This window comes from Rhododendron vialii, chromosome 9a (genome assembly GCF_030253575.1).
Source record: "Rhododendron vialii isolate Sample 1 chromosome 9a, ASM3025357v1".
In the NCBI taxonomy this organism is placed as follows: domain Eukaryota; kingdom Viridiplantae; phylum Streptophyta; class Magnoliopsida; order Ericales; family Ericaceae; genus Rhododendron; species Rhododendron vialii.
In genome coordinates this window covers 8770848-8795538 of record NC_080565.1, presented here as the reverse complement: position 1 = coordinate 8795538, position 24691 = coordinate 8770848, and the positions used below count along the sequence as shown (strand labels likewise).

The 24691-nt window shown below is 41.2% G+C and overlaps 1 protein-coding gene across 1 annotated transcript; it reads right to left on the bottom strand.

Moving 5' to 3' along the window:
• Window positions 1-1045: 1045 nt before the first annotated feature.
• Window positions 1046-24023, bottom strand: LOC131300387 (3-ketoacyl-CoA thiolase 2, peroxisomal-like). Its single transcript, XM_058326189.1, has 16 exons — window positions 23901-24023; window positions 18383-18459; window positions 18176-18260; window positions 17997-18069; window positions 8989-9042; window positions 8810-8908; window positions 8637-8704; window positions 8474-8505; window positions 3849-3924; window positions 3691-3768; window positions 3437-3569; window positions 3257-3353; window positions 2362-2485; window positions 1919-2027; window positions 1507-1590; window positions 1046-1373 (listed from the first exon to the last, which is right to left on the bottom strand). The coding sequence occupies exons 1-16, from the start codon at window positions 24009-24011 to the stop codon at window positions 1264-1266; spliced, it is 1410 nt and encodes a 469-aa protein (XP_058182172.1). The 5' UTR covers window positions 24012-24023; the 3' UTR covers window positions 1046-1263.
• Between the last annotated feature and the right edge of the window lie 668 nt (window positions 24024-24691).

Below are 24691 nucleotides of genomic sequence, written 5' to 3'. Positions count from 1 at the left end.
TCCAAACAGAAGGTCCCGACAATGCCACAGATTCCACTACAATGCCCCATGCACTAACTTGGAAAAAAAAGAAAGAGTGGAATAAATCCGTCAACTGAAAGCTCAGTGAGTAATTAAGCATGCTAAGGGTAATAATACAAAGTGGCATATGTATAAATGAATGATAATTGAGGGTTCCAAAGAAGTGGTTTCAAATTAATAATGAAGGTCGATATTTGCTCTTTATGTACCGAGGGAAAACATGATTTGCTTATTGAGTTTCCGATTTCTGATTAACTTGTTTTTTTACGGAAATATTTTTGAATTCAAGATCTACAAAGTGAACAGTTTGGATTATGTTCTCAGGGTGCTTGGTTCAATTGTTGTGTAGCTATGCTTAGATGTGATGGGGTCGTGACTTTAACTCTTATTCAAAGGAAGTTGATATAAAAACGAACCACCCAGTCACCCACGTGATGGACGGAGAGTAATTATCAACCAAAAGCAAAGGGAGAGTGATCTTGATTAGTAAAATGGAAATCTAAAACTGAAGCAAGAACCACCATTTTCATCTCCCTTCAGGTACAATCAAAACAACAAACCCGCACTTGAAATTCAGAAACCAATAAACTCGAAGCTCTACTCAGAAAAATCATACAAAGAGCGTCGAGCAGATGACAGTTTCAGTGATATGCTCTTTTCTGAACTCTCTCGTCGACAGTTTATTTTAAATTATTAACTTGTTCTTTTTCTTCCTTGTTATCCAACTTTGGTTTGTGTTTCTTTAGTCATCTCTTTTGCACTTGGTTGTTGTTGTTGATCATAGATTGCTGTTAGTTTCTCTTGTTGTAGTGTGGTCTCTCTCTCTCCCTCTCTCAAACAGGAAACCTTTCTAATCAAGATTAAATCTCCGTTACAGAAGAAATTCTAAAAACACATAAAATGTATTAGAATTATATATCCGTTCACTGTTAGTCGATTCAAACAAATGGGCATTCGAGTTGTTGGAAAGATTCACGATGCCACAAAGGTTTCACTTTCACAGAACTGTTCGATCACAAACGGGAACAAAATCTACTGTGATTTTCCATTTCGGGGTTAAAAGAACTTGTCCTTTGCTATCCAAGATGCAACATATCTCTCAACAACGAAAAAAGAAAGAGAGTGAAATTACAGAGCTTAATCCACCCAGAGAGTTTCTCACTATATTATTACTTTGCGAGGATTTCAAACGCTCAGCTTAAACATTATTCATCAGAATTGCCCAAGAATAAGCCATTGACTCTATTGAGAATCCTTTGATAAAAGATTGTGGGTCTCAATTTTCCGAGCATTGCTGAGGTCATCGACACAGTTACCTCTTTCAAGAACAGCAGCAGCCCCCATCCCTGTGCCTGCAGATGAGTTGCGAACAAAAGTAAACAAAACATGTTTCAGTGAATCACATCAGGAGCAATGAAAGGAAAGGACCTATGCACATAGAAAAGACAGCTAAGTGGTGTATGAGAGGAGAGTGCGGGAGAGGACCTATGCACATAGAAATAACTCCAAAGTGACAGTCTTTGCCCCGTCGCTTCATCTCGTGCAATAAGGTGGTGACACAACGTGCCCCTAATAGCAGAAAAGTCATACCATTAGAACACATAGTATGATTAACAAGGCTCTAATATAGCATATTCACAGATTGAAAATCAAAATCCACTATGAAGATTTGGAAACTAGGTTAGGCGCGTAACATGTTCATACACGCAAGATGGGCATGAGGAAAAGGTTTAACGTAGGAACATATTTGTGCACCCTATGGGTGCCCTTTTAAGGGACAAACATCATTATGGAGACCTCTCGGATTGGATATGGGGTAAAGGTGCGGATGAAGAAGTACTTTTGAATGACATCGAACAAAAAATGATCATGAAGATGATATTTGTGACACAAATACCTGTTGCACCCAAAGGATGCCCAAGTGCCATTGCGCCTCCGTTAACGTTGATCTTCTCTGGATCAAGCTCCAGTTTCTTACGGCAATATACAAATTGGGATGCAAAAGCTTGCGTCAAAACCAAGCCCATTAACAGTCATATATATTTTGAAGTCACCAAAAATATACCCCATCTGTTCCTTTTTTATGGTCCAGTATTCCATTTTGGATTGTCCTTTAGTAAGTGTCCATTTTGAAAAGTTAGTAGATAGAAGTGTAATGATGATGCCTTCAAAGGGGTACATATAGGAAGTTATAATTTTTACAGTGTAATGATGATGTCTCCACAAAAAGTTGGATTTACAAAGTGAGACACTTAAAAAGGGATGGAGGGAGTACTAAACAATTTCAGAAGTCTAAGGTACACTGGAAAGTTGAAACCTCATATGTGAAATGAATATTACCTCGTTTATTTCAAAAAGATCAATATCGTCAAGTTCAAGTCCAGCGGCCTTGACTGCAGCTGGAATTGCGACAGCAGGGCCAACACCCATGATAGCAGGATCTACGCCCACTGCAGCAAAAGTCCTACAACACCACAAATATCAAACCTTTTTGAATTCAAGAGTAGAACTTTCCTCGAGTCTATCCGGTCGGGCTACAAGACAGATGTTGAGGATTTCAACCGGAAGAACACACAATGTGATAGCTAAAACTTCATATTTATCTCAGCATGTACGATAAGTGAAGTGATTTATCCTGGTGTAAAAGCCACTACTCCACTACCGATCATTAATTAGGAGAACCTGAAACCTTTTATCCAACATTAAAACCATTTCCTTACACCTTAAGACAACTATAACATAGCAGGGAAGGGTGGTCATTATAATTACGGCTTCGCAAAATAAGAACTAAAACACTTCTGATAATGAAAGAGTAATTGCTTAAAGGGACGACTAAACCAGTCTAGGCAGGATCAGACAGTAAACATGGCTCGGATAGAGTCGACTTGGTGGTGGATTAGCATAGCCAATGCAGGTTATGACTTGATTGACTAAGTTCACAGGGGGGCAGGGGCTTATGTACCCACCAAAGCAATGTGCAAAATATGACTAAAGAAAAACGAAGGAGAAGTAGAAGATTAATAAAATAAAAAGAAGAAGAAGAAGAACCAAAGACCAGTGCTCTTGATCTAAACCCTACTTGACAATACAATCTTATCTTCTTTTTTACTTTGAAAAGGACAATACAGTCTTATCAAATTGGCCCAAATAGGTCACGTATAAACACAAGGTGTGAAAGGCTTAACCAAGCTTAACCTGGATGTAATAAAAAACCCATGTCCAGAAAATTGCAAACCTGAATATGCCAAGAATGGGTAGTCCTTTTTGCATCGCAACACTTCTTTTCATCAGTAGGACGACTCCAGCGCCATTACTCACTTGGCTAGAATTACCTATGACACAAGCACCAAAAGCAGTAAGAATATAACCCATATGTTTCCGAAAGGTAAGTTCAAATGTCACTGTACCGAATTACCAGCGGTGGTTGTCCCATCTTTCTTAAATATAGGCTTCAGTTTCCCCAGATCTGACAACGATGCATTAGGCCGAATACCATCATCAACGGAGATCGTAATAGGTTTCTCATCTCCCGTCTTGGGATCAACAATCTTTTTGAGCAGTAAATATGTCATTGCACAAATCATACCATATAAGCAAAAACTTGGAAAAACAACAAGCAACCGAAATGTGATATCACAACATCGCCAATATGGCGATAAAAATCCACACCTTGGTAGCCACAGGGATTATTTCCTCTCTGAATTTACCAGAAGCAGTCGCCACAGCAGCCTTTCTATGTGACTCGACCTAACAACAACTACAAGTAATGAATAATTCTGACAAAATGGAAGAATCACTCCTCTGGCCAACACATCTACTCAACCCACTGCAGCCTGGTCTTGCTCCTGCCTTGTTACACTAAAGCGCTGTGCAACATTTTCTGAAGTAACACCCATGGGGAGTGTTAGAATAGAGTTGGACTTAGTCCCACATTGATTGCTTATGTTATGTAACTAGTCGCCACATAATATAAATAAAGCTCACATGTGTTAGGGTTAGTTAACACCCTATACACTTTTCCTTTCTTTCTCTCACAACATGGTATCAAAGCGGGATCTTAATCTTAATCCTAAATCACCACAACAATCCTAAACCACCGTAGCCTTTGTACATAATCCCTACAATCTTAGCCTAAACCCTAGTCTCTGTACATAAAATCACAATCCTAATCTTAGCCTCTGCCTTAACCCTAATCATTAGTTCACAGGACTGTTCACCGTCGGTACTGTTCACCGATTACTGTTCATCGTTGGCACTGTTCACCGATACTGTTCATCGTCAGCACTGTTCACCGATACTGTTCATCGTCGGCACTGTTCACCGATTACTGTTCACCGTCGTACTGTTCATCGCGCACTGTTCATCATTGTTGGGTATTATTCCGTTACTCTTATGCACTGATTGTTCTAGTAATTTTGGATTTTTTGGTCAATCTACAGTTTATCCTCTCCAATAGATGGTAGTTTGGGTATGTTGAAGTCTGATTTCAATTGTTAGATTGTGTTGAGTTATTTGGTCTATGTTGGCATATGAGCTCTTGGTTGTTGCTTGATATTGGGATTATGTTGTTCGGTGGCTACTTTGGTTTTGTTGGATGCATGCGGTGTCGTGCCCTTGGTCGTTAGCCGGTCAATCAGTTCCTTATTTCTTGTTTATTGGCCGTTTGTTAGTGGAGTATTTGGTTGGTTGATCTATCGGTAGTTGACTAGTTGCCTCTCATTGTACGGTGATATGTTTGCAATGAAATCTGGTTCTGATTTTACTTCCGCTGATTCTGGTGATTTTGGTTCTTCATTTAGCCGTGATTATGGGTACAGTGGTCGTTTTGACCGCGTTTCTGGTGGTCATGGTTTTGGTCGTTGTGGATTTAGTCGTACAGGTCACATGTCAAGGAGAGGTGGCCATAGTCGAGGCCATGGTTATAGACTTTGTACTTATTGTGGGGGAACTAATCATACGGTGGACCACTGCTATGACCTACATGGTTTTTCTCAGGCTCATCGGGTTACTTCTCCCAAGGATATTAGGCAAGCTGCACGCTCCACTGCTATGGTGACTATTTCTATGGAGGAGTACCAACGCCTTGTGTCACTTCAGACAAGTTCCTCCATTGCTACGCTATCTCAGACAGGTTCTTCTAGTGCTTGTATTGCAACTTCTCATTTTTCTGTTCCTTGGGTTATTGATTCTGGTGCATCTGATCATATGACTGGTAATTCTACTATTCTTTCTGGCCATCAGTCTATTGATAAACCATCTCGTGTTACCTTAGCAGATGGTTCTACCACTGATATTACTGGTTTGGGTTCGGTTTCTGTTACTTCTTCTTTGACTTTGGATTCAGTATTGCACGTTCCTCGTTTTCCATTAAATCTTATGTCTGTTAGTAAACTTACTAAATCTTTAAATTGCTCTGTCACATTTCTTCCTCATGGTTGTGTGTTTCAGGATCTCAAGACGGGGCGAAAAATTGGTGGTGGTACTGAGCGTGGTGGTTTATATTACTTTACTGACAATGTTCACCCAAGTTCTGTTGCCTTTCAGTCTTCTGTGTCACCCTATCAACATCATTGTCGACTTGGTCATCCATCCCTTCAGAATCTTAAACGGCTGGTACCTTCATGTAGCCGTGTTGATGCTTTGCCTTGTGAAGTCTGTGGGTTTAGTAAACATCATAGAGTGTCTTTTTATCCTAGGGTTGAGAGTCGCGTAACCCGTCCTTTTCACTTAGTTCATTCTGATATTTGGGGTCCAATGCGTGTTCCTAATGTTTTTGGCTTTCAGTATTATGCTATTTTTGTCGATGATTATTCTCGTGTTACGTATCTTTATCTCATGAAAGAGCGGTCAGAGTTGTCTTCTATCTTTAAGTCATTTTATATGGAAATCAAAACTCAATTTGATACTTGCATTCGTATATTTCGTTCTGACAATGCAGGTGAATATTTTCATAATTCTCTTTCTAAGTTTTTTGATGACCATGGTATAATTCACCAATCTTCTTGCGCTCGAACTCCACAACAAAATGGAGTTGCCGAACGCAAGATTAGGCATTTATCAGAGGTTATGCGTGCTCTATTATTTCAAATGCAAGTTCCTAAGTCTTACTGGAGTTATGCTATTCTTACAGCATGTTACTTGATCAATCGTATGCCATCTAGCGTTCTAGGTGGTCAGATACCCCATATCGTTTTATTTCCTGGTCGCCCTCTCCACTCATTACCCTTACGAGTGTTCGGATGCACCTGTTATGTTCATGCTCTGGATCCTGACCGGGACAAACTTGATCCACGGTCAATTCGGTGTATTTTTCTGGGGTACTCACGCACTCAGAAAGGGTATAAATGTTACTCACCATCTCTTCGTCGTCATTTTGTTTGTGCTGATGTCACATTTAATGAGTCATTGCCCTTTTACTCGGGTCACAGTACTCCAGTTGACCTTCCTGAGTCTGAGTCTGTGTTTCCTATTTGTGTACCATCTGGTCCTCCCTTGCAGGTGTATGTTCGTCGGCAACAAGTATTAACAGCCCCACAAGTACCAGCCACCACGCCTCCTCCGTCCCAAGATCCGGTTGCACCTTCACCTCCACCTCCACCCTCCACCTCCACCTCCACCTCCACCTTCGCCATCACCTAGTCTTCCTATAGCTCTTCGCAAAGGTATTCGGTCTTGCACATCTCATCCTATTGTTCAGTTTGTTTCCTATGATCATCTGTCTCCGTCCCTTTGTGCTTTTACTACTTCTATTTCGTCCATTTTTGTTCCTAACACTGTTCAGGAGGCCTTATCTGTTTTTGAGTGGCGGACAGCTATGGAGGCTGAGATGTCTGCTCTTCATGACAATGGCACTTGGGAGTTGGTTTCTCTTCCACCAGGAAAGTCTACTGTTGGATGTCGATGGGTATTTACCGTCAAGTATAATCCAGATGGCACAGTAGAACGGTACAAGGCCCGTCTTGTGGCCAAAGGCTATACCCAGACGTATGGCGTTGATTATGCTGAGACTTTCTCTCCGGTGGCCAAGATTAACTCTATTCGCATTCTTATTTCTATGGCTGCCAATCTTGGTTGGCCCTTGTTTCAGTTGGACGTTAAGAATGCATCTCTACATGGTGACCTGCTCGAGGAGGTTTATATGGAGCAACCTCCTGGGTTTGTTGCTCAGGGGGAGCGTTCTCAGGTGTGTCGCCTTCGCAAAGCCCTCTATGGTCTTAAGCAGTCCCCTCGAGCTTGGTTTGGCAGGTTTAGTGATGCTGTGTTGCAGTTTGGTATGCGTCGCTCTCATTCTGATCATTCTGTCTTCTCTATTCAGTCAGATCGGGGAAGAGTAGTGTTGATTGTGTATGTGGATGATATCATTATTACTGGGGATGATCAGAAAGGTATTGATGAGCTGAAACAGTTCTTACAGCGTCAGTTTCACACCAAAGATTTGGGTAAGCTACGATATTTCTTGGGTATTGAGGTAGCAAGATCCAAGGAAGGGATCAGTTTATCTCAAAGAAAGTATACGCTAGATATTCTAGAGGAGACTGGTTTATTAGGAGCAAAGCCTGCGGAGACTCCTATGGATCCAAACGTCAAATTGTGTATTGATCAGGGGGAGATATTTCCTCATCTAGACCGTTATCGTCGCTTGGTAGGCAAGCTGAATTATCTCACCAATACACGGCCTGATATCTCATTTGCTGTCAGTATGGTAAGTCAGTTCATGTCAGCTCCTCGTTTTCCACATTGGGACGCTTGTCTTCGTATTGTGAAGTATCTCAAGGCTCATCCTGGACGTGGCTTGTTTTATCGTTCAAATGGTCATTTGCGTGTCGAAGCCTTTACCGACGCTGATTGGGCAGGATCACCATCTGATAGACGGTCCACAACTGGGTACTGTACTTTTGTTGGTGGAAATTTAGTTACCTGGAAGAGCAAGAAACAAACTGTGGTTGCTCGTTCCAGTGCTGAAGCAGAGTATCGTGCCATGGCTCATACTACATGTGAGATTGTATGGTTGAGAGCTTTGCTCGAGGAGTTGGGGCTTGGTGTACAGTTACCTATTCCTATGTATTGTGATAATCAGGCAGCAATACATATCGCTTCGAATCCGGTATTTCATGAGAGAACCAAACACATCGAGGTAGATTGTCATATTGTTCGGGAGAAGATAGATAGTGGCCTGTTGGCTACCCCTTTCGTGTCTACAGGAGCTCAGTTGGCAGATATCTTCACCAAGTCTCTAGTTAAACCACGTTTAGAGTTGTTACGTAACAAGCTGGGATTTTGTGATATTTATTCTCCAGCTTGAGGGGGAGTGTTAGAATAGAGTTGGACTTAGTCCCACATTGATTGCTTATGTTATGTAACTAGTCGCCACATAATATAAATAAAGCTCACATGTGTTAGGGTTAGTTAACACCCTATACACTTTTCCTTTCTTTCTCTCACAACAGGGAGTAGGCAATTTTGCACTTGTGCCATTGTCTTGACCTGATATAAATATAGTATGAGTTCGTCAACACGTGTAGCTTATCCGTTGCTTCACCAAGAAATCACCAAAACAATCCAAAACCAAGACACATAGAAAGAGAGAGAGAGAGGAAAAAAAAAAGGTGGCTTACTCTAGGGTTGACTGAGCCTTCCCATGCCATCTGATTTGCTGTCATGGATTCCAACCCAGCACCAATACCTATTTGGAGAATATATTAGATAATAAGTACTAATAAATGAAGAAACTAATGGCACATCAAGATTGCAGACAAAAAGACATCCACCAAAATAGATGACTTTTTACCAATATCATAAAATCCAGCTTTAATAGCTGCAGCTACATTAGCGACTGCTTGAAGACCCGATGAGCACTGCCTATTCACAGTCCTAATTGGAACAGTTTCTGTGTGTTGGACAATAGATAAAGGTCAGTTATTGAAGGGTATGAAACTAAGAATAATAAATTCATGCAAGGATAGGTACCAGGGAAGCCGGCATAAAATGCAGACATCCTACATTCACTTGCTCTTTGAGAGCCTGGTGCCAATTGTAGAGACCCGTAAATTTCCGTTATATGTTTTAATAATTTATAAATGAATAAGTGTTGGATTATTGAGAATATTAAAGTTGGGGGTCAAAGTGTGAGAAGTTGAAAGCCATGGGTGTTTGTGTGATTTGTGCATGTGTGTGCCGTGTATACCAGGGAAATGTTTTCTTTTTTTTTACTTTCATTTTCCATTTCTTATCTTAGCTCTCTCCCGATCTCTCTCACTCTCTCACCCAACCACCCAAAAATCCATACCAATCAACTCCCAAACCATCTTTAATTTGCATATTCGAGCTTGTATCGTGTTGGACAAAGTTTGGTTCGGAGTATTTTCGCTTGATTTGAATTCCGGAAGCTAGGGTTTGCATAATCTCTTTGATTCCGGTTTGGATACTCGAGGTAGGGAATTCTACCTTTCCTTATATGTTATTTGGGTTCTCATATGTCTTATTTGAGTATTTCCATGTTTTGTTTGAGCTTGTAGTGGTTGTTGTTTGGTCTGGATCAAAATCTGTAATCTGATGAAAAATCGCCAAATTCTGGATTCCTACCGGTAGGCCCGTTCTTTCTACCGGTAGAACAGTGTTGTGTTGCTAGAAAATTAGCTTCCTACCGGTAGAACTTTTCTCCTACCGGTAGCCTGTCTCAAGTTTTTCTCGTGCAAAATGGTGGCCTTTCTGATCAGTTTTTGTACCGGTAGGAATTGTTCCCTACCGGTAGGATTATAAAAAATTTCTTGGAACCTACCGGTACCATTTTTCCTCCTACCGGTAGAATTCTTGTGAATCAAAATTTTGTACCTTCTGTTCTGGGTTTCTACCGGTAGAATCCAAATCCCTACCGGTAGGTCACCAGTCAAATGTTGAAATCTCCTGTGTCGGTGCAGATTCTTTCATCTTAATGCATTGACCTTTTTCATGGGCATACATCATCATTTATACATAACATGGATTCATGCAACCATGATTGCCTTCGTATGCCATGTGATAAGTATGGACGTGGGAATTATTTAAATTGGTGGAAATATGGAAGGATAAACATGAATTTCACGTACGAACGACGATGCACTTGAACTTGTGAATGACGCGCGAACATTCAGGGCCCATCGACGGGTGGGTGCCTGGCAGGGGATATCAGGGTCCCATAATTAGCCTGGCAGGAGCTAATGCTCAAAATATTTTTTTCAAGGCCTAACCTTCAAGGTGGGTGCTTGGCAGGGGATATCGGGGTCCCAAAATTAGCCCGGCAGGAGCTTCGGCTCAGACACATAAATGACACGACATGTTGAGACACGATTTGAACGGATATGATTTATGGGTTGAATAAAAGAAAATTTGGAGATTTTGGGACACTTGTTCATGAAAGTTGTGCTTCCTCCGTTGTCTTGTGATCTTTTATCATTTGTTCATTCGTCTCGCTCATTTGCATATAGAGTTTGCGTAGACTTTTCTACTGGGCTAGTGTAGCTCAAGCCTTATATTATTTTCAGGTGCTAACCCGGAACCCTAGCTTGCATTGCTTGGCGTGCTTGGAGTGTGGTCATTATTTTTGAAAGCTAACCGAAGGAGTTACTTGTTCATCTTTGTAAATTTATTTTGAAAGATGTATTCGTAACTTAAATTGTAATTCTTTTGATTTGGAATATTGTAACCCTTAATCCTCCTTCGACATTTGATACTTATGTTGATTTGGGGCCGTTGAGCCTATATTGTAATATTTTGGAAACTTTGTGAATTTGGAAGCTTAACTAAGGAAATGAGAACACAGTGATCTTTTGGGTACCGTACGGATATTTGTGAGTATTTTTATTATGTAAATCATTTATAATTATGTTTAAAATCGAGGACGTGACAACTTGGTATCAAAGCTTAGGTTTAGAACACCTAGAGACCGTGGGGAGACGTTTTGTCTCATGGGTTCAAAATGTCGCGCCTTCTAACATAATTTGTGCATGCTTGTGTGACTAACATTCATGTGATTACTTGGCATTGCATTTTCGTTATCGTAGAGTGTCGTAGAGTTATTAACCCGTGTTAGGAAGTTGAGGGCTTCGACCTCATAGTAATAATGTTGTGGTTAATGGTTTCTTTTCTTATATCGTGTAGTAAGATGCCTCCGAAGACCCGTGTCAGACGAGTTGGGGCTGGAACCCGGGGTGGTCGAGGCCGTGGTCGTGGCCGTGGGGTACCTCTTGAGGACGAGGTTAGTCAGCATGGGGAGAACCCAGGTGGGAATTTGGGGGCTGGGATCGGTCGAGGTGCAGGTGTACCTCTTGCTCAGAACCAATTCGCTAGGGACCTCGTCGCAGCACTTACAGCTGCAAATCTTCTGAACCAAGCTCCTAGGGAGAATGTCGAGGATCGAGCCATGGTGGCAATGCGAGAGTTTAGCCGTAGGAATCCACCGGTGTTTGATGGAACCAGTAGCGACCCTTTGGTAGCTGACCATTGGCTAGCTCAAATTCGTAAACTCTTTAGAGCTCTCAATATCACCGAGGACAACATCAGAGTAGGTATTGTGGCCGTTCAGTTGGTTGGGGAAGCCGGTGAATGGTGGGAATCTGTCTTAGAGTCTAGGAAGGATGCAAGGAGAGCGGCAAGGACCGCGGCTCAAGTAAATGAACCGGATGTGGAGGATTTGACGTGGGTAGAGTTTGAGACAATTTTTGAGGAGCAATATTTTCCTGAAACCAGTCGTGATCAATTGAGAGAACAATTTGAGAAGTTAGAGCAAGGAAGTATGACTGTCTCAGAGTATGCACAGAAGTTCCAATCTTTATCTCGTTTTGCGCCAGAGTTGGTGGCGACGGAAGAGAGGAAATGTAGGCGCTTTGAGAAAGGGCTACATAATACCGTGAGGAGGATGGTAATGGTGCAACGCAAGACTAAATTTGCCGAGGTAGTTGAGTGTGCAAGGAGTATTGAGATTCCGAAGGAAGCACAAAGGAATAGGGGGGTTTGGGAACCGCGACAATCAACCGTGAACACGAGTTCTTCATCGGGGAGCTTTGGAAGCCAAGGGAGGAAAAGGGCAAGGGAACCATCTCAGACACCGCAGGGTAGTTCGTCGAACTTTAGGCCGCCTTCTTCTTCTTTGGGGGCTCGGGGTGTTCTGTCTAGACCTCCACCTGTGTGCTACAAGTGTAATCAACCTGGACACGTTCGTGCTCAGTGTCCACGCCTCGGGGAAACTTGTTATATTTGTGGTAAAACGGATCATTTTGCAAGGAGTTGTCCTCAGGGGTCGGGGGCGCGCAGTGAGTCAGGTTCTGTGCAGCAGCCGGGAACGGGGCGTAATGTGGGCCAGTCGTTTAGGGGTACTCAGAGGCAGCAGCAGCCTTACTTTCGTCAGACTACGTCAGCTCAGAGTTCCGGGGTTGATAAGGGAGCGAGTTCTTCCGCGCCTGCTCAGGGTTCTGGTCAGAGAGGGGGTTTTATGCAGGGTCAGGGTACCCAGGGGCGAGTTTTCAACATCACTTCTGCTATCCCACCTACCACTTCTCAGGTTCCGGAAACTTCTGTTGTGAGGGGTACTTTTCTTTTGTTCAACTCATTTGCTAAAGTACTCTTTGATTCTGGAGCATCGCATTCTTTCATTGCTGCATCATTTGTGTGTACTTTGGAATTGGAATCGGAAACTATTAGTCCTCCTTTGTTTGTCGAAACACCTCTAGGGGGTAGAACACCTCTTGACCGTATTTGTCGAGATTGTGAGTTGGTTATCCGTGATTGTCATTTCATGTTCGACTTCATCGTTTTAGGAATGTCGGGGTTTGATCTTATCTTGGGAATGGATTGGCTATCCAAATTTCATGCTACCATCGATTGTTTTAAGCGTCGAGTTCGTATTTGTCCACCCGAAGGTCCTTGTTTTGAATTCTTTGGGGAGCGTCGAGAACCATTGGAACCTTATTTATGTGGGCCTCGTGAGCTAGGGTCGGTTTATTCATTGTTGGCGAGTTTGACGTTAGATGAGGATGCCTTCATGCGTGGGGAGTTACCCTTAGTGGTTTGCGACTTTCCGGATGTATTCCCGGAAGAGTTACCTGGTTTACCTCCCGAGCGAGAGATTGAGTTCACCATTGATCTACTTCCCGGTACCGCTCCTATCTCCGTACCTCCATATCGTTTCGCACCCGCCGAATTGAGAGAGCTAAAGACTCAGTTACAAGAACTGGAGAACCTAGGATTCATTCGTCCAAGTACGTCTCCGTGGGGAGCACCGGCTCTTTTTGCGCAAAAGAAGGATGGTTCACTCCGTTTGTGTATTGACTACCGTAAGCTAAACCGAGTCACCATTAAGAACAAGTATCCCATGCCTAGAATCGATGATTTGTTCGACCAACTTCGGGGTGCCACTTGTTTTTCTAAAATCGACTTGAGGTCCGGTTATCACCAATTGAGGGTTCGTAGAGAGGACATCCCTAAAACCGCTTTCCGCACTCGTTATGGCCATTATGAGTTCGTTGTTATGCCTTTCGGACTAACGAACGCTCCAGCTACATTCATGGACTTGATGAATCGTATTTTTCGTGCTTATCTTGATCGCTTCGTCGTCGTCTTTGTGGATGATATTTTGATCTATTCGCCTACGGAGGAGGAACACCAAGCCCATCTCACCATTGTTCTTGAACTCTTGAGAGAGCACCAGCTATACGCTAAACTTAGTAAGTGTGAGTTTTGGTTATCCGAAGTTAAATTCTTAGGCCACGTGGTTTCGAAGGGTGGAGTGTCTGTTGATCCCGGAAAGATAGAGTCGATTATGAATTGGCAGCGACCAAAGAACGTATTCGAGATTCGAAGCTTCTTGGGTTTGGCTGGGTACTACCGCCGTTTCGTTTTAGACTTCTCTCGTTTAGCGGCACCAATGACTAGATTGACACGTAAGGGGACCCGATTCGTTTGGAGTGACTCGTGTGAGACAGCCTTTGAGGAGTTAAAGAAGCGATTGACTACCGCGCCGGTTTTGATTGTGCCCGACCGTGGAGTTGGCTACTCTGTGTATTGTGACGCGTCTAAGGAAGGGTTGGGATGCGTGTTGATGCAGGCGGGACGAGTGGTAGCGTATGGGTCACGACAGTTGAAAACACATGAGCGAAATTACCCGACACACGATCTAGAACTTGCAGCCGTCGTATTTGCTTTGAAAAGTTGGCGTCATTACTTGTATGGTGAGAAGTTTGAAGTCTTTTCCGATCATAAAAGTTTGAAATACTTATTCTCTCAAAAGGAACTTAACCTTCGTCAACGCCGTTGGATGGAGCATTTGGAGGATTATGACTTCGAATTACAATACCACCCGGGGAAAGCGAACGTTGTGGCTGACGCATTGAGTAGAAAACCGACACAGCTAGCGAGCCTAGCGATTCATGAGTGGAAAGCAATGAACGACTTGGGCTCCTACGCCATGCACTTTGAGGAAGTTCGGGAAGGGGTCACGTTATGCAACTTGACGGTACAATCGACTTTATCGACGAGAGTGATTGAGGCCCAGCAACATGATGAGGAAGCAGAGGAACTCCGTACTAGATTCCTTAGTGGAAACGCTCAAGAAGGGTGGATGATTCACGCCGACCGAAGCTTGCGCTATCAAGGAAAGTTGTTTGTACCCATTTCGTGTCGGGAAGAAATCTTACGAGAGTTTCATCATTCTCCGTTAGCCGTTCACCCGGGAGGAACAAAAATGTATCATGATTTGCGTAGACAATTTTGGTGGTCCGGAATGAAGAGGGACGTTGTGATTTTCGTGTCCAAGTGTCTCACGTGCCAACAAGTGAAAGCCGAACATCAACGACCCGCGGGGGAATTGCAACCATTACCAGTGGCCGAGTGGAAGTGGGAGCATGTGACCATGGATTTCGTTACAGGTTTACCGAGATCGCCAAGGGGGCAGGATGCTATTTGGGTAGTTGTGGACCGTTTGACTAAAACCGCTCATTTCCTACCCATTCAGGTCACCGATTCCGTTGATGCGCTTAGCCGTTTGTATATTCGAGAGATCATTCGACTTCATGGGATTCCCGTGTCCATCGTGTCCGATCGAGATCCGAGATTTACCGCACGTTTTTGGCAGAGTTTACAAGCTGCTTTGGGCACTAATCTTCTATTTAGTACCGCGTATCATCCTCAAACCGATGGGCAATCCGAGAGAACGATTCAGATTTTGGAAGACATGCTTCGGGCTTGCGTGATGGATTTCCGGGGTAGTTGGGAGGACCACTTGCCATTAATCGAGTTCGCGTACAACAATAGCTATCAATCTAGTATCGAAATGGCACCGTATGAGGCTTTGTATGGAAGACCGTGTCGATCGCCTGTGTGTTGGACCGAATTGGGAGAGGCTACGCTTGTAGGACCGGATATGGTTAAGGAGACCTCCGAGAGCTTGAAAGTAATTCGTCGGCGCCTTAAAGAAGCTCAAGAGAGAACGACCGAACAAGTTAAGGTGATTCGCCAAAGATTGTTAACCGCGCAAAGCCGACAAAAGAATTATGCCGATCGTCGTCGTCGCCCGTTGTCTTTTGAAGAAGGGGATCACGTATTCCTTAAAGTATCGCCGCGTAGAGGTTTGTCTCGTTTTGGGAAAAAGGGGAAGCTATCGCCGCGTTATATCGGGCCGTTCGACATTATTGAGAAGATTGGGGAGGTTGCATATCGCTTGGCTTTACCACCGAGGCTGTCGGGTATACATGATGTCTTTCACGTGTCTATGTTGAGAAAGTACGAACCTGATCCGTCGCATGTGTTGGAATGGTCCGAACTCGAGTTAGAGGCCGATGCGTCTTATGGGGAAGAACCGGTCCGTATCCTAGATTCGCGCGACCAAGTGTTGAGGGGTAAGACGATACCGTTAGTACGAGTCTTATGGAGAAGTCAGGGTAGCGATGATCAAACTTGGGAACGAGAAGATGAGGTTAGAGAAAAGTATCCACATTTATTCCCGGAGTAACCCAATGTGAGCACTCGAGATTGAAGTATTTTGATACTAAATTGTTGCATAATATTAATGGTTATACTTGTTGCACGTTTGAATGACGCATGACTTAGTGAACACGTTTATTTGAATTTCGAGGACGAAATTTCTTTAAGGAGGGTAGGATGTAGAGACCCGTAAATTTCCGTTATATGTTTTAATAATTTATAAATGAATAAGTGTTGGATTATTGAGAATATTAAAGTTGGGGGTCAAAGTGTGAGAAGTTGAAAGCCATGGGTGTTTGTGTGATTTGTGCATGTGTGTGCCGTGTATACCAGGGAAATGTTTTCTTTTTTTTTACTTTCATTTTCCATTTCTTATCTTAGCTCTCTCCCGATCTCTCTCACTCTCTCACCCAACCACCCAAAAATCCATACCAATCAACTCCCAAACCATCTTTAATTTGCATATTCGAGCTTGTATCGTGTTGGACAAAGTTTGGTTCGGAGTATTTTCGCTTGATTTGAATTCCGGAAGCTAGGGTTTGCATAATCTCTTTGATTCCGGTTTGGATACTCGAGGTAGGGAATTCTACCTTTCCTTATATGTTATTTGGGTTCTCATATGTCTTATTTGAGTATTTCCATGTTTTGTTTGAGCTTGTAGTGGTTGTTGTTTGGTCTGGATCAAAATCTGTAATCTGATGAAAAATCGCCAAATTCTGGATTCCTACCGGTAGGCCCGTTCTTTCTACCGGTAGAACAGTGTTGTGTTGCTAGAAAATTAGCTTCCTACCGGTAGAACTTTTCTCCTACCGGTAGCCTGTCTCAAGTTTTTCTCGTGCAAAATGGTGGCCTTTCTGATCAGTTTTTGTACCGGTAGGAATTGTTCCCTACCGGTAGGATTATAAAAAATTTCTTGGAACCTACCGGTACCATTTTTCCTCCTACCGGTAGAATTCTTGTGAATCAAAATTTTGTACCTTCTGTTCTGGGTTTCTACCGGTAGAATCCAAATCCCTACCGGTAGGTCACCAGTCAAATGTTGAAATCTCCTGTGTCGGTGCAGATTCTTTCATCTTAATGCATTGACCTTTTTCATGGGCATACATCATCATTTATACATAACATGGATTCATGCAACCATGATTGCCTTCGTATGCCATGTGATAAGTATGGACGTGGGAATTATTTAAATTGGTGGAAATATGGAAGGATAAACATGAATTTCACGTACGAACGACGATGCACTTGAACTTGTGAATGACGCGCGAACATTCAGGGCCCATCGACGGGTGGGTGCCTGGCAGGGGATATCAGGGTCCCATAATTAGCCTGGCAGGAGCTAATGCTCAAAATATTTTTTTCAAGGCCTAACCTTCAAGGTGGGTGCTTGGCAGGGGATATCGGGGTCCCAAAATTAGCCCGGCAGGAGCTTCGGCTCAGACACATAAATGACACGACATGTTGAGACACGATTTGAACGGATATGATTTATGGGTTGAATAAAAGAAAATTTGGAGATTTTGGGACACTTGTTCATGAAAGTTGTGCTTCCTCCGTTGTCTTGTGATCTTTTATCATTTGTTCATTCGTCTCGCTCATTTGCATATAGAGTTTGCGTAGACTTTTCTACTGGGCTAGTGTAGCTCAAGCCTTATATTATTTTCAGGTGCTAACCCGGAACCCTAGCTTGCATTGCTTGGCGTGCTTGGAGTGTGGTCATTATTTTTGAAAGCTAACCGAAGGAGTTACTTGTTCATCTTTGTAAATTTATTTTGAAAGATGTATTCGTAACTTAAATTGTAATTCTTTTGATTTGGAATATTGTAACCCTTAATCCTCCTTCGACATTTGATACTTATGTTGATTTGGGGCCGTTGAGCCTATATTGTAATATTTTGGAAACTTTGTGAATTTGGAAGCTTAACTAAGGAAATGAGAACACAGTGATCTTTTGGGTACCGTACGGATATTTGTGAGTATTTTTATTATGTAAATCATTTATAATTATGTTTAAAATCGAGGACGTGACACCAATACTGTCCCCACCACGATATCTCCCACTTCACTTGGACTCAAATTTTTTTTCTCTATCAATGCCTGAGTAATACGGAGTCATCATTAGTTTATAGTATCTTAAAACTTATCAAACGTCATTTAGGTGTTCAGCGAAACGAACTGAACAAATTGAGAGATGATCACAAACCTTCAGAACAGGTGCAAGTAAATCATCAGCATAAGTGTCTTTGAAACCACCCCTCTTTGACTTGCAAAATGGAGTACGATAAGCACTGTACGCGATGAAAAGCAATAAATGTGTGAACACCACCAATTATAACTTACCTAGTTGAGCATCAACAGAAAACTTCAGATACTAATATAGAACTATCATCACAACAGCAAAGTAACTTACGCCACAATAACTACATCATCCCCATAAACAAATGACCTGTGGTATGCTGCACTATCTCCAGCAGCACAGACAGATGCCTGGATGTAAATAATAGTACCCAGTTCAGTGAAAAAACAAAAGGATTGCAAGATATAAATGTTTCGCGGCATGTGCACTTCTGTCAATCATTAATTGACAATAAGAGCATAAGACAAGCTTAAGGAGAACTCTAACAACTCTTATTAGTGTCCTTGCTTCGTATGTTAATAGTATAGACTTTAGTGTATCAACAGTATCATGTTAAATTCGTTGATAGAAATTACATTACTTCATTGTGCATTTTGGCTTTTATATTTGAGGATGCCATACAGAGGTTAGTCACGTCGGACACCTACACTCTCCAAACATTCTTGGATGAAGTGTTAAATAATCATCCAAGCCTATCTAATTATTTCTTACTTTTTCAGAACCAGGCATTGGATTTTAGAATAAGACGCTCATTGGACACTTGGGAATGCATATTGCCATCACTTAGGAAGCTAGGAAATACACTCTTCCAACATTAAGACATGCATTGCATTCATAACTTGGTCTTTTTAAGTTACACGTTACATCTTCCTTTCAATATACCGAGCATTGTGTTTCATTTTCATAACCGATGAATGAAATATTTATATGTGTATCAGTTACATACAAAACTGAAAGAGACTAAGTATTGGGTAACTAAGAGACTACATAGAATAAGACGAGCGTAGCAGAAATAGGGATGTCCCAGTGGATAGGGCTGCTAAACGAACCAAACAACTCAAACTCGGCTCAAGCTTAGCTCAAATTTTGGCTTGTTCAAACTTGTTTATAAAAAATATAAGCCAAGCTCAATCACGTTTTTCCGTTTATTTATAAATTCAAGCCAAGCTTGAGCATACGGGTGTTTGGCTCAATAGACTCGCGAACAAAGGGATCATTCTGTAAATAATGAACATATAGGGGTTCGTTAATAGATATTCCAAAATATGATATATGAGTTACGTTCAATATAAATATTTCACAAGTTTTATATAGTACTACTGCATCAAAAAGAAAACCTCCAAGGTGAGATATGAAAATTTAGGGCTATATTAAATCGTATATAATTATTCCATTTAGCAATTCAAAGGATTTAACATACTCTAGCTAGGATTTAAGGATTTAGGGCTATCATATTCTTTTAGCTAGGGTTTTCTCAGCAAAGATTAGAGAGGTAATTAAGTGGTAACATACTTCATCTTCTCTTCTTCCATTTAAACTCTACCTAACTTGCTTTTTCTAGATAATTGTTCCTTGAAAGTTCATCAGCCTAAGCTCATGCTTGGAAGCTCGAGATTGGCTTGCATATTTCACAAGCCAAGCCAAGCTTCTCACGAACACAAAACTTCAAACGCAAGCCAAGCTTGAACAATTAGTCTCAAAAAGTTCTCAAGCTAAAGCCAAGCTTGAACACTAGTAATAAGGAGTCAAGCCAAGCCAAAGACTAAAGACAGAGGATTAGAATTGACAACAATTTTGAATTTGTAGTGGAATTACAATTGAAAGACAAGTTAAGGAGCATCCAATGGAAACCAGTAGATGCAATAGGAAAGAAAAAAGATAGAATTACTGTTAATGGGAATGTTAGAGGGAGGGGAAGGCCTGAACTAAGATGGGATGCCGATGTAAAAATGATATTAATTCAGTGAACTTGATAGATTACATGGCCATTGACAAAGCAGAATGGTGAAAAATGATTCGTGTGGTCGTCTCCAATTGAATTTTTTTTTTTTATCGGCAAAAATATTTATTAATCTCTGCAATTAAATTTATTAATCTCTGCAATATTACAAAGATTAAAAGGACAAGGACAGAAAGGAAATTAAAATTACTTAATCTCCACACTACCCGAGACCTAAACGCTGGTCCGAGACCAACCAAAGCCCTAAACACCCAAAAACAGAAACCCCACCACTCAAACCACCACACTGCCGAAAACCACAAATGATCGGGATTTGAAACGCAGCAACTGTTGCGCTGACTGCCGTGAATCCTCTATATGTCGCCGATCCCAAAAAACACCCCGAGCTGCCGCAAACACCTAGCATCCCAACCATCACCACCGCTGACTCCACTGCCTGGACTACCACTGGACCACACCCCTCACCAATGAATCACCATCCCACTGCCGGGAACTCCAATTCCCAAACTGCCAAACACCTGCTACCACCAAATCCACCCCATGTTGCCCCCCAAAACACCCCTGCTCCAAAACCACACCACTACCACCATGCACCAACCCAAAAACCTGCACCAAAAAAAAAAAAAAAAAAGGAAAAACAAAACCTAACTCTAGCCTCCAATAACCACCAACCCACAACCAAAATTCCACCACCGCCGAGTCGCCGACCCAATAGCCACCATGGAGAACAGCTAACAATCTCCGACCAAGCACCAAACCGACCCTAATGAGCATCGCTGAGCCACCCAACTACCCAAGCCCGCCACCATCGCCGAATGGGACAAATACCCAGAAAACAAGACTTAGTTTGGTTTGGAATGCAACGTAATTCTCCCTCAATTCCTTAATGATAGTCAATTACGAAAAGTCGATCTATTCTTTGGAAAGAAAAGTAAAGCATTGTTGTGCTTAACTTTTGGATTTTTTAACACCAATGGAAAGAAGTAATTGTGATCTTTAAATTGGTATAGAAAACTCTAAATTTTTTCCGTGAAGTGCCTAATCATTTTGTCCGAAAAATGACGCAATTTTCCGTAAGGGGCTATTATTACGGCACCAAGGGAGTAATATACAAAGTTTTACTTGTAATGCCGATCAAAAAAAAGTTTTACTTGTAATGTGTCCTCAATGTGTTGCCCCCTTCATTTGTTCAAATCGACGTGCTAGCAATTCTGTGTCCATGCCGCTTAGCCAATAACCAAACCAAGACAAATTTTGTTTCCTAATCAAATGTGTGTCGACTACAAGAATCTTTTCTGCCACTCCGCTCTGTTAATCACTCCGTTAAGACTAAAGAGCTATAGCCTATAAGTTCAGATAAGACCGGATGATTGATGTCTTTATTACCACAACATCCAATGGCAACATAGGTCACTCCTTCCCCTCCAACTAGCACTTCCAGTTTCTTTCCTTGAATTGAGATTGCACAGATAGCATTGCCAACTCGACATCATCAACCCCGTAAATCTCAAACAGTGAAACTCGGGTAGTTTTGCAAAAACAAAATTTGGGAAAACTTCAACAAAAGTAACATGATACTCCCTCCGTTCCAAATTAAGAGTCCATTATTCCATTTTGGGTTGTTCCAAAATAATGGTCCTTTTCCAAAAATGAAAGAAAAAATTTGGCGATTTTCCAAAAGTGTCCCTCACAGGTGAATATAAGTGTTATAAAGTAGGTAGAATATAGAGGTAATGGTGAAAATGATATGCATTGTAGGTATAATCATTGCATATCTCCTTAAATAGTTGAAATCTCAAAAGAGACTCTCAATTTGGAACGGAGGGAGTACCTAACAAAATCCCCAAAAGTCAAACTCTAATATTTATATGATCCATATTCTAAAAGAGTCGTCCTATGTTGCGGGTATATTTCGTAATGTTTACAAGTATTTCGGTAGTAAAAGATAGAGGGCGTTATGTGTTATTTCAACAAAGCCGAGCAAAAAAAAGTGTTATTTCAACAAAACTTGAATGATATATGCATAGTACGTATCGAAACCTAAATCGTCTAACAAAATATAGGCCGAAACATAACAAATGGAGTAGTAATATATTCTAAGTGTTACTTTCGAGATGTTACTATAGTGTTAATCAATTTCTTACTCAGACTTTGGGAGAGAGGGAGGGAAATAATTTTATTTTTTCCAAAAAATGGAAAAGCCGACTAATCTTAGGCTAGCTCCTGGCGACATTTAGAAGATTATATATAATTCCCTTAAGGCTTCATTGATCTCAACAGATTAGAAAAAAACAAGGTTGTGAATCCCATACCGTACCGGTATTGTCCAAATCCGGTACCCTATACCTCTAATTTTGTTCCGCCTCAAATACCAGTCGGTACCGGAGATACCGGTCATTACCGGACGGTACCGGACTATTTTGGTTGAAAGTTTAGTTTAGTTTAGTTTTGATAGTGGGTGGAGATAAAAATAGAGTAATAATTGAAGATAGGGGTAATGATTGGAGAGAGATAGAGAGAGATGTGAAAGTAATAAATGGAAAAATAGAATAATGATTGGAGAAAGAAGTAAGTTAATGATTGAAAAATAAAACTAAAACAAAATTAAAATGACAAACGAACAAAGCCTTTAAAATTTATTATTTTTCTTCAAGTACAGGAGAATACCGATAGGGGTACCAGTCAATACTGGACAGTACCGGATAAATGCCTGACTAAATTTTATTTAATTAAATATGTATATTATATTATAAATACTTTTATGTTGAAAAATAACACTAATAGCGATAAATTCGAAACGGTTCTTAGTATCTCACAAAAAAATCGATACTCTAACAGATTCGATATTAAGAACCTTGGGAAAAAGTCAACGAAGTACTATATACTACACAGTTATAGCTCTGTACGTGTTCTGGCACTCAGATCTCAAATTCCAAACCTGCTGCTAGAAACCTACACGGTACAATCACTTGAGCGTGTAAGCTCAAGTTCCAAGTTTATTCTTACCCCCTTAAACTATCATCTTTCTCACTTTATCTCTTTCATCTAAAATACCTTACAGCTTGCCCCCTCAATCTATCATTTAGTATCGCTCAACTCCTTCCGTCACCCTTTCGTCTGAATTTGAGCGCTAGACTATGATATGACAAGCATGTGTGAGAAATTTATTACTAAAAATATCTCCTTCTCTATGAGACGTTCCTATATCTTAAATCATATGACTTATTCTCAATATCCATTCAAAAAATTTCTTTACTTTTTTTTAAAAACTACATCATCTAATTCGAAAACATACTTTTCTGTCATTATCTATTCTGTGGAGCCCACTATGACTCTATTTTTAATGATCCAACCATTTGTAAGTATTCTAGATATAAGTTGTAAAATGATTATATACTGATAGGGACATTTCCAGCATAAATTATTCACATGTGCATGTCACATCAGAATCTACATTTTCAACATAAATTATTCACATGAGCATGTCACATAGGAATCAAACGCTTGAATTAGGAAGGTATGTAGGATTTTTTAGGTGAAAGGGACAAAGTGAAAAAGGATAATAGTTTAAGAAGGTAATCTGTAATTAACACATATCCCAAAATATAAACTAAAATATTAATCCAAACGAGTTCACGTGTTCGAATAACAAGGTCCTAGATCCGAAAACAAATTTCCAGACGACAAATACAATCAATAAAACTACCGGCGACCCAATACTTAAAAACCAAATTCAAGCTATTCAACAATCTGCCAAAAGGAGCGACGAATCAAAAATCTTCCCAATAGCAAATGGTATCAAGTGAATTTGGAGTGTTTTTTTAGACTTACAGAGAGAGCGAAATCGATTTTCTCGAGGGAAGACGAGGTGGTAGATGGTCGAAGGTGTTCGAGCAGAATTCTCTGTCTCTCGACTCTCGACTGCTCTCTCTCTCTCGGCATTGGTTAGATAGGAAAGAAGCAGGGGGGAGAATTATGATTTGGAGAAATGAATGATTGTAGAGAGAAGTTTAGTATGGAAGAGGGTGGGGCCTTGGGGGAGTCGCTGTCTGGATAAGAACGAGGGGGGGGGGGGGGGGGGGGCTCCACATTCGGACCCAGTAAGGATTTTGGATTTGAAAATAACGTTAGTGTAGAGGGAAATAAAATAAAAATTAAAAATAAATGTAATGATTGGAAAGAATAAAAGAAAAAAAAATGAAAGTACTGACTAAAAAGAAATATAATAATAATTATAATTGAAAATTCAAAATCCATAAACAAACGGGATGATATTCTGAAGCTTGGCTTGCCTGAATAAAATTCAGCTCGAATGCATAGACGTGTCTCGTTTACAAAAGTTCGTTCAATAAATTAACACGACTTGGGTAGTTATAAACGAGGCACGAGCCGAGTACGAGCTCGAATTTTAGACTCGTTGACGTTTAGTAAAAGAGTCGAGTTCATACTCTACAAAACTCGGCTCGTCTCGGCTCTTTTACACTCCTAATTCTTTAAGTACTTGATTGCCAATTTTCTCTTATCAAAAGAGAAAGGAAAAAGATTATTGCGGCCGTTTGAAGAATGTAGTTTGTATCGAATGTCGAGAGCCAGTGATGCGTGCCGGAACGGGAGTCGGCAAA